This window comes from Notolepis coatsorum (assembly GCF_963971535.1).
Source record: "Notolepis coatsorum genome assembly, chromosome: 9".
NCBI lineage: Eukaryota > Metazoa > Chordata > Actinopteri > Aulopiformes > Paralepididae > Notolepis > Notolepis coatsorum.
This window is the reverse complement of record NC_140173.1, coordinates 96,455,679-96,466,153: the sequence shown is the minus strand read 5'-3', so window position 1 is coordinate 96,466,153 and position 10,475 is coordinate 96,455,679. Positions and strand designations below refer to the sequence as shown.

Sequence of the window (10,475 nt, the reverse complement as noted above, 5' to 3'; positions counted from 1 at the left end):
ATATTACTGAGCTCTTGATACAAGGACTAACACTAGACAACAGGTCTATATGACTGAGCTCTTGATACAAGGACTAACACTAGACAACAGGTAAATATGACTGAGCTCTTGATACAAGGACTAACACTAGACAACAGGTAAATATGACTGAGCTCTTGATACAAGGACTAACACTAGACAACAGGTAAATATTACTGAGCTCTTGATACAAGGACTAACACTAGACAACAGGTAAATATGACTGAGCTCTTGATACAAGGACTAACACTGGACAACAGGTAAATGTGACTGAGCTCTTGATACAAGGACTAACAATAGACAACAGGTCAATATGACTGAGCTCTTGATACAAGGACTAACACTAGACAACAGGTAAATATGACTGAGCTCTTGATACAAGGACTAACAATAGACAACAGGTCAATAGGGAGGTGTAGTCTGACGTCACTGGTTGTTCCACCCGTATAGGGATTCATCATTGGGAAAATGGATCATCGGCTATTGTAACAATTCTGCCGCATGGAAATTGAAAAGCTTTCCATTTTTGCACAAAATGAGTTCCCTTCTACCACTAACATTATTGCTTAAGCAATAACTACACTTACCAGTACGGCAGGAGAATGCCTGTCGTTCAGTGTTGTCGCCTAATACATGTCATGGCCAGCTGATACAACGCTAGCTAACTAACGTTAACGCTACTTAGCTAAACGTACTAGACGTTAGCCATGTCTACTGTCGTGTCCATAAGTTCCCTGGCAGAATACTTTGTTGGTGAGGACACACGTATACATAGAGGAGAGAACCATTTTAAATCAGGGCATGTAGAGGAGTTTCAGGAATGCCGGCTAGCAAGCTAGCTAGCTACTAACATTACATAAAAAACAATAACGTTATAAACTATACACAATATGTGCAATGAAACAATGATTTACATTAGTATTTACAGTGATTTAATATTCAGCGAAATAACGTTATACGATTTAAAATATAAATACAAATATGGTAACGTGGTTATTGCTTTTAAAAATGGTGGTTGGCTTTAGAGATGAATGGTTATGATCACCAGAGAGATACTAGCCACAAATTCAGGGTCAGTTATTTTCCCATTGTACGAATTGTTAAGCTTATGGAATGTAAGGGAAATCTGATCCTAGGTCTGCGACTAAAGCCAGGAGTTTACGCTGTGGTGACATCAGTCAGCAGCGCTAAATCACAGTGTAGTTTCTCAGTGAACAAAAACATAAACGTTGTCATTTTGCTACCTTTACGATTAATTTGCGAATATTTTCATGTTGAGCTATAGATTGTGGATGAATACGCACAGAAAGGTACACCATGCAAATGTCCATGCTTTATTTGTTTTAAATGAGACGATTTAGAAATGGGCAATGGGGAAATACATTGCGTTGGACAGAGGGTGGAACATGAAAAAACTACAATGACGTAACCACTACACCTCCCTATATGACTGAGCTCTTGATAAAAGGACTAACACTAGACAACAGGTAAATATGACTGAGCTCTTGATACAAGAACTAACAATAGACAATGGGTAAAGAGTTTAGTAAAGCCACATTCACACCAAGGAAACACAATGACATGCAACACCCCCTCGAAGCAGCCAGGTAGCCACTAGGCAAGAACACATCATCATCATCATCATCATCATCATCATCATCATCATCATCATCATCATCATCATCACCTACATCATCATCATCACCACCACCTACATCATCATCATCATCATCATTATCACCAACATCATCATCATCATCATCATCATCACCACCACCTACATCATCATCATCATCACCACCACCACCACCAACATCTTCATCATCATCATCATTCTCACCAACATCATCATCATCATCATCATCACCTACATCATCATCATCATTATCACCTACATCATCATCACCACCACCAACATCATCATCATCATCATCATCATTATCACCTGCATCATCATCACCACCACCAACATCATCATCATCATCATCATCATCATCATCATCATCATCATCATCATCATCATCACCTACATCATCATCATCATCATCACCACCACCTACATCATCATCACCACCACCACCATCATCATCATCATTATCACCAACATCCTCATAATCATCATCACCACCACCTCCACCAACATCATCATCATCATCATCATCATCATCATCATCATCATCATCATCATCATCATCATCACCACCAACATCATCATCATCATCATCATCATCATCATCATTATCACCAACATCATCATCATCATCATCATCATCATCATCATCACCTACATCATCATCATCATCATCATTAGGGGTGCACCGATATATCGGTCGGGTATCGGTATCGGCCGATAAGTGCCTTGTTGACTGCCATCGGCCTGTCGGCCGATAAGCTCAAATGTGCCGATGGCAGTAGCCGATAAATATCCATCAATTTGTGTCGCGTTAATCTGGCCCACACGTACAAACTTTGAAAAAAGTTTCAGTCAAGCGACCTGCACAACGCCGCCCCCACACACACACGCTACTGCATCAAAGTTACTACTTATGATTAACAAAGGCATTCGTTTTGTGGCATTAACGTTATAGTTACACGTTCAATAACATCAGCGTATTTACCCGAATATAGCAAGCATTACTCATTCATATCTCAGTTGCTTTCTTTGCTCAGAGAGCCCGTACTGAGTTGTACCCATTCTGCAATCTGTTAATAAAGTTTTCAATCAGACAAATGTATAGAAAAGCTTTTATTATAACATTCGTTGCAGTAAAATCATTATGCCTCGGGGGCGCCCTCGTGGCGCATACCATAGTGCCTCGCGCACCTACGCGGCCGACCCGGGTTCGATCCCAGCTCCCGTCGTTATTTGTCGCATGTCCTCCCCACCTCTCATCCCGTTCGCCCTCTCCTCTGTCGGTCCTGCGTGGCCAATAAAAGCTGTAAAAATTCAAAAAAATTATAAAAAAAATAAAAAATCATTATGCCTCGTTTAGTACTCCTGCGGAGCGCTGGTAGTCCACTCGTGGCCGGCGGGGAGTTAACGTTATTAGCTTTGTTGTTGATCTCGTGAAAATCAATGGCGGACATCCCGGAAGTAAAAAACGAAAAGGCGCTTGCCGATTGGTGGTAAGAACAGCAGAGGCGGGTGCAAGCGGTGTGACGTAATTGGCAGAATTGACTGTCAATCAAAATTGTTCTGTTGCATTGCTTTGGTTGAGAGATAGTGTTTAGAGAGATGTTTCCTTTTTTTAAGTAAGTAAAGAGGCCTATGTTCATATCGGTGAGCACAATTTGTAACACAAAAAGAGAGACGTGTAGCCTATTTATTTATTTAATATTTTATTTATTCATTTTATTATTATTATTTTATTTGTTGCCATGCCTAAAATAATAGTCAAGCATAGGGCTAAAACATTTTCATAAACAATAATATAATTTTTTGTTATGGTTATAATAAAAGCTTTTCTATACATTTGTCTGATTGAACTTTATTAACAGATTGCAGAATGGGTACAATACAGTACAGCTCAGTCAGTGGACTGGAGGATGAAGACCAGAAAAATACTTTCGGCTTTTTTACATAAGGGTCCTCCATTTTCAATTCATTAAAACATTTAGAGACATACAAATATACAGTAGTTTCATAAAAAAAAAAAATTATTATAAAAAAAAAAATTGTGCCACAAATATCGGTATCGGTATCGGCCGATTGTGTTAGTTGAACAATCGGTATCGGTGGCAAATTTTCATATCGGTGCATCCCTAATCATCATCATCATCCTCCTCATCATCATCATCATCTTCATACTCACACAGGCATCCTCTTCATCCGCACCATGGTTTTGATCATCAGGGCTACAATGTTTCGCCATTTCGGCAGAACGTGTCTGGCTCTCACTTTCCAGTCCGCTGTGTAAACACACACACACACACACACACACACAAAATAAGACAGATAACGGACTCAGATTAATACATCTGGGTATTATTTACCTTAAGATGTTCACTATGTAAACTGGTCCCTAAACTGATCCCTAAACTGATCCCTAAACTGATCCCTAAACTGATCCCTAAACTGGTCGCTAAACTGATCCCTAAACTGATCCCTAAACTGGTCGCTAAACTGATCCCTAAACTGATCCCTAAACTGGTCCCTAAACTGGTCCCTAAACTGATCCATAAACTGATCCCTAAACTGGTCCCTAAACTGATCCCTAAACTGATCCCTAAACTGATCCCTAAACTGGTCGCTAAACTGATCCCTAAACTGATCCCTAAACTGGTCGCTAAACTGATCCCTAAACTGATCCCTAAACTGGTCCCTAAACTGGTCCCTAAACTGATCCATAAACTGATCCCTAAACTGATACCTAAACTGGTCCCTAAACTGATCCATAAACTGATACCTAAACTGATCCCTAAACTGATACCTAAACTGATCCCTAAACTGGTCCCTAAACTGATCCCTAAACTGGTCCCTAAACTGATACCTAAACTAGTCCCTAAACTGATCCCTAAACTTGTCCCTAAACTGATCCCTAAACTGGTCCCTAAACTGATCCCTAAACTGGTCGCTAAACTGATCCCTAAACTGATCCCTAAACTGGTCCCTAAACTGATCCATAAACTGATCCCTAAACTGATACCTAAACTGATCCCTAAACTGGTCCCTAAACTGATCCCTAAACTGGTCCCTAAACTGATACCTAAACTAGTCCCTAAACTGATCCCTAAACTGGTCCCAAAACTGATCCCTAAACTGATTCCTAAACTGATACCTAAACTGATACCTAAACTGGTCCCTAAACTGATACCTAAACTGGTCCCTAAACTGATCCTTAAACTGATCCCTAAACTGGTCCCTAAACTGATCCCTAAACTGGTTGCTAAACTGATCCCTAAACTGGTCCCTAAACTAATCCCTAAACCGATCCCTAAACTGATCCCTAAACCGATCCCTAAACTACTCCTTAATCTCTTAAAACCCTAGCCATATTTTCAGAAAATCTGCCTAAAAGTACATACATAAGTAAATAGAAGATTGCTCCACTTCTACAAGGTCTATTTCCATGTTCTTGGTATCTATGGACATCTATGGACCCCAGGGAATGTATTCCCAGTGTCAGAAATATTGTGTCTGTTACTATGCTTGAGTAAATTGTAATTAACCAAAGGAGAATATAAAATATAAATATTATTATTATTAGTTATTTTTTTCCATCTTTAATGGTGAATAACACCATGCTAACATTGACCAAAAGTGAACGTTTTCATTCAGCACCTTCTTGAGATCAAGTGTACTAAAGATCTAAGCAAATGAACAAAGGGCAGATGATTTACAGTTTTCTTTGTAGATACAGTACTGAATTTTGCCACCCGGACATATGAATATAGAATATCAGGCCTATAAATGACTGTATTATGGCCAAGTCATACATCTATGGATCGGGCCAAATCTCATCTTTCCAATGGAAGAGTTAAATCTGGATTTAGTACCACCAGGCGCCCCTGACCGGGCAGCAAAGACCGTGAATTAAATATACTGTAAGTACAGTTATGTCTATAGCTCCGAAAATGTTTACCAAATTGCGATGCGTTTTTTTTCTAGATGTTCACAGTCAGAAAGGTAATGAAATGATTTTTAATAAAAACAATATACGTTGTATTTTATGGCAATAACGTTAAGGTTTGTTCGACCTGTGAAAATCACGTCAATATTTGGAAGAGAAAAATGGTTGGACTTCCGTTGTCGGCGGCTGGTGTAAGCTGGGTAGTGTAATTTTATGAAATTTAGACTTCCATCGAAAGCCCTGGGTCTCCTCTTTCCTAGGACTACAACAATTTCATGAGTGCTTCTTCTTCTTGCATCTAAATCGTCCGTTTTCCGGTGCAATGTGCAGAGATTTTTACAAGCTCATATTTCACTAATAACACTTAAAATCATTGGTAAACAAATGTAGTGCTAAAAATATACACTTTGACTGCTGTTCTGATAGGGTTAGGTCTTTACTCTTGGCTACATTTGAAAAATTGCCGATTTTGCTTAAGCTTAAAATGGCTTAAGAGGTTAAACTGATCCCTAAACTGATCCCTAAACTATACTCCTTTTATTGATCCCTAAACTACTCCTAAACCGGTCCCTGGCCTATACTGATCACAAACATCTACATTGTTCCATCATTCTTTCTTAAGTCACAGATGAACAGTTTGTCTTGATGACTTCTGAAGAGATCATATCTGAAACAACATGGATGACTACAGTCTAAACTGTAGATCAGGGAAAACACATCAAAAGCATAAATACCAACTATTACGATTCACCTAAGTGAACTAAATGACCCAAAGATGACATGAAGCCAGTTTACGGCAACCTGGAATTCACATGTAGGACTTAAAGGGGCACTTCACCGAAAAACAATGCTGATTTATTTTGCACGTAATCACACACACATCCACAATCTCATAAAGCATAGTCAGTCTTGCACACATTCATTCAGTTTGACACAAGTTTTCTATCTATCTATCTTATTGAGAGTAATTGAGTTTGAATATGAACACCAGCTATGTCATCCGGGACGTTGAATCCTCGTGTTAATTACAGCTCCATGGAATGATGTAGATGAATAATGTCTTCGTTTTTAAGGATGCAATGTCCCCGATGACATCACTGATGGCCATATTCAAACTAATTTACTCTGTCAAACTAAATGAATGTGTGCAACACTGTTAAGGGTTTTTTGATGTGTGTGCGATTGTGTGCAGAATAAATCAGCATTCTTTTTTGGTGAAGTTCCCCTTTAAAGTCCGTTCAGTCAGACTTCAAGACAGTCATCATGCAGAAGATCTTAGCACCCAAATAGTTTTTAGATTTGAAAAGATTGACGAAACAGCTGGTCGAATTGAGAGACCAATCACAGCCAAGATTTAACAGCATGTGGCTAGTGACTGTTAGCTATACCAAGCTCTGGGCAGCAGCATTAATGATCGTACACACTGTATGTTTCAATGTGCCTGGGTCCCAGGCTGAGAGATCACAGAACCCCTGGATCAGAGACAAGTGTCTCTCAGAACATTAACCCCTGGATCAGAGATACGTCCGTCTCTCAGAACTACCTGAGTATTTGGGTAATTCTTCGTCGACTGCTGCTCCGTTCCCGAGTATGGGCTGACTCTCGTCTCGCCCGCTCTCAAATGACTGGCTGCCCTCCAGCACCCCGCCCTGCGGACTGGACCCCCGCTTGGAGCCCACCTGGTCTGACATCTCACACAGCTGCAGGAAGACGTGCTCCAGGGTCTGTAGCCACATTTGGTGTGGATGAAATACAGTAAATGGTAAATGGTGCATTTATATAGTGCTTTTATCCAAAGCACTTCACAATTTGTTCCTCACATTCACCCATTCACTCACACATTCACACACCGATGGCGGAGGTGACCATGCAAGGTGCCGGCCTGCTCATCAGGAGCAGTTAGGGGTTAAGTGTCTTGCTCACTTCGACACGCTGCCCGGGAGGAGCAGGAATCAAACCGGGAACCTTCCGACTACCAGACGACCTCTCTACCTCCTGAGCCACTCCTACAGTGCCACAATCTATGTAGAACACAAAATATGTAACTGTTTTCCAAGGATGTGTTATAATAAAATTGTAAGTGGAAATGAGATTGATAGTGTCAATAGGACTATAGGAGGATAGGGTGACCATTTTTTTTTTTTTTGTGTTTAATTTTTTATTATTTTTTAAACAAACATAAACAAACATGACAACACACGATAAGATATACAAGCATTATTAACAGTGCACATCCAATGAAATCACCATATAGTTAAATGTCTTATACAGGATATACCCCCAATACCTGCTATCTAATACCCTACACATTATGCTCTAGCTCATACCCCCCCCCTCCCGGACCCCCCATTGGATAATCCATCCATTATCCCACGCTCCTAACCAGACACTACCATTATATGCTAGCTTTTATTATCTCCACCACTTCTAACCACCTTTTAATTTTTGATTCATTGAGACCCAAAATTCTTGCTGTAGATATTTCTTGATAAATCACATCGAGATATGTAATAATCCAGACCTTTCGGCACATTTTTTCCGGTTGGAACCATCGTGATGCTATCAGCTTTTTAGCCACTGTGATACCCGATAAAACCAATCTCTTTAGCTGTGGATATACTGCATTCTCAAAAACATCATTCAGCAGTAATACAGAGGGGTGTACAGGTATATTCAGAGTTAAGAGATTTGATAATTGCTGGGTCACCTCTTTCCAGAATATTTTAACTGGTGGGCAGTCCCAGTACATGTGCATAAATGTCCCCTCATCCCCATTTGTACATAAGGAGCATTTGGAGTCTTGTTTAAGACCCATTCTGTTCAGTCTTATAGGAGTCAAGTATGTCCTATGGATATAGTTAAGATTGATTTGTTGATGGTCCGGGTTCCTTGATGCAAGTCGAACATTTGCCCAGGCTTCTTGCCACTCAAAATCTATTTCCAGGTCTGGTATATCCCTCCTCCAAATAGAGTCTAGGTGGAGGGTTTCATACGAGGCCGTTAGTAATTGATGATAAAAATCTGATACAAAACCTCTCGATGTCTCTCTTTCATAGAAAAAATTGTGGTATCTGTGGTGTGCAATTGGTATCGTTAATGGAACACCGTGAGCCTTCAAACATGCCAATAACTGTGCGTAGAAATAATATGTGGACTTGGTGAGATTAATTTGTTTGCGTATTTCATCGAAACTACAGAAACCCTGTTTGTTGAAAACGTCTCCTAATGAGTGTATGCCTTGCTTTTCCCATCTAGGGAATCTTATAGGTTGTTTTCCAATCAAGAGTGCATTGTTATTGAATAAGGGAGTATGATTATGCCATTTATGTGGGATAGAATCTTTTTTTTGTGTTTCACGCCATATCCGGATCGCATGAGTGATTATGGGGCCAAATTTCCATTCGCATTGCATTCGGGTGACCATATTTTGATTTCCAAAAAGGAGGACATGCTGGCCCCAGCCTTGAAATACATAATGATACTCAAAGTTTACTCAAATATGCCTTATTGTTATACTATATTTAAAGTATGCCTCCTCTGTATGGATAGAAAATTATTATTTATATTATTTTATATAACACAATAATATCTCTCTATAACCAAAGACACACCAAACCAAAGTTACTCATTGATTGATTGATTGAAAAGTTTATTAACAGATTGCAGAATGGGTACAGTACAGTACATCTCAATACATACAATTGTTAAGGGGATGCAGACCAGAGAAAGACTTTCGTCTTGTTTCCAATGTGTTATAACGATACTGCATGCCAGAGAAGGAGAACCTGGACTGGACTTCTTAGTTTGATGCACAGCCCCAGCCAGAGGGATTCCAATGATGTGCAATACCATCCGGGAGACGTTAGGCGGCCGTATTTGCCCTTTGCGAGCTCAGACCCATTCCCAATGATAACGTCAGGCTGGATGGATGAACAATTAATGGATATAGCGAATAAAAGAAATATCGATTAAAACCCGAGATTTCGAGGTTTGGTGCCCAGAGCATGGCGAGTAAACATAGGCTCTAGATAGCTGGCGCTCTAGCTACGAGGATAAGGCTAATCCCTGGCGTTGAAAGTGTCAAATGTTGTATTTTATGTTTGTTTTGTTTGTGTTTTGTGCTGAAAAAATGCCATGAAACTGAACTCCTGCAGACCACAACAACAACAACACCATCAACAACAACAACACTGACAACAACAACACTGACAACAACAACACCCAACAGCAAACAAGACAAGGTGTTTTCATTCCCCAGTGTCCCATAACATCAGCACATCCCAGCTGTCATATTCAGGTGTATCAGGATATGAGTTTATATAACTAGTCCCGGTCGGATCGGACAGATTGGAATGGAGCCGATCGCGGCATATTGTAATTGATCAGTATTGATCAGTATCGGCTATATTAACTCATTCAGTGCGTCACCTTGTTTGTAGAGCTATAACTATATTCTATATTATAGCTATGGATACAATACTATAGCCCATTTGACATCACCTATCTATCGTTCAATATGTGAAAAAGAATACATTTTTCCATCAATATACGTTCCCGTGTTATACCGTGGTGAATATAAGTATAGTTATAGCGTGGTCTGGGGTAATTCCTGAAATGCTGAGTTATAGCCTAAACGTCAATTCTACTATAGATGTTGCCATTTCTTGCTTGTACACCCTATTATTCCGAAATCACATCTATATCATAGGTATTATGTTCCATCATGAATGCATAAAAGGGGGGGGTCGTTTCAGATTATTTGATTGTCAGTAACGGTATTCGTATTGAACACTAAAAACACTGATCAGCTTGATCGGTATAATAACATTGCAGGATCAAGCAAAAATGTACATCAGATAGTCCTTACCTGTGATCGGGAGTATTCCA

General features: G+C 39.8%; 1 protein-coding gene across 1 annotated transcript in view; it reads right to left on the bottom strand.

The window, feature by feature from the left end:
• Nucleotides 1-10,475, bottom strand: part of abch1 (ATP-binding cassette, sub-family H, member 1) — a gene marked incomplete at both ends in the record, with an annotated part of 152,615 nt that overhangs the window by 66,123 nt on the left and 76,017 nt on the right. The window contains 2 exons of the mRNA XM_084321942.1: nt 3,831-3,927; nt 7,132-7,312. Of these exons, the coding sequence (XP_084178068.1) occupies nt 3,831-3,927; nt 7,132-7,312 (278 nt within the window). The remainder of the gene's footprint in view (nt 1-3,830; nt 3,928-7,131; nt 7,313-10,475) is intronic.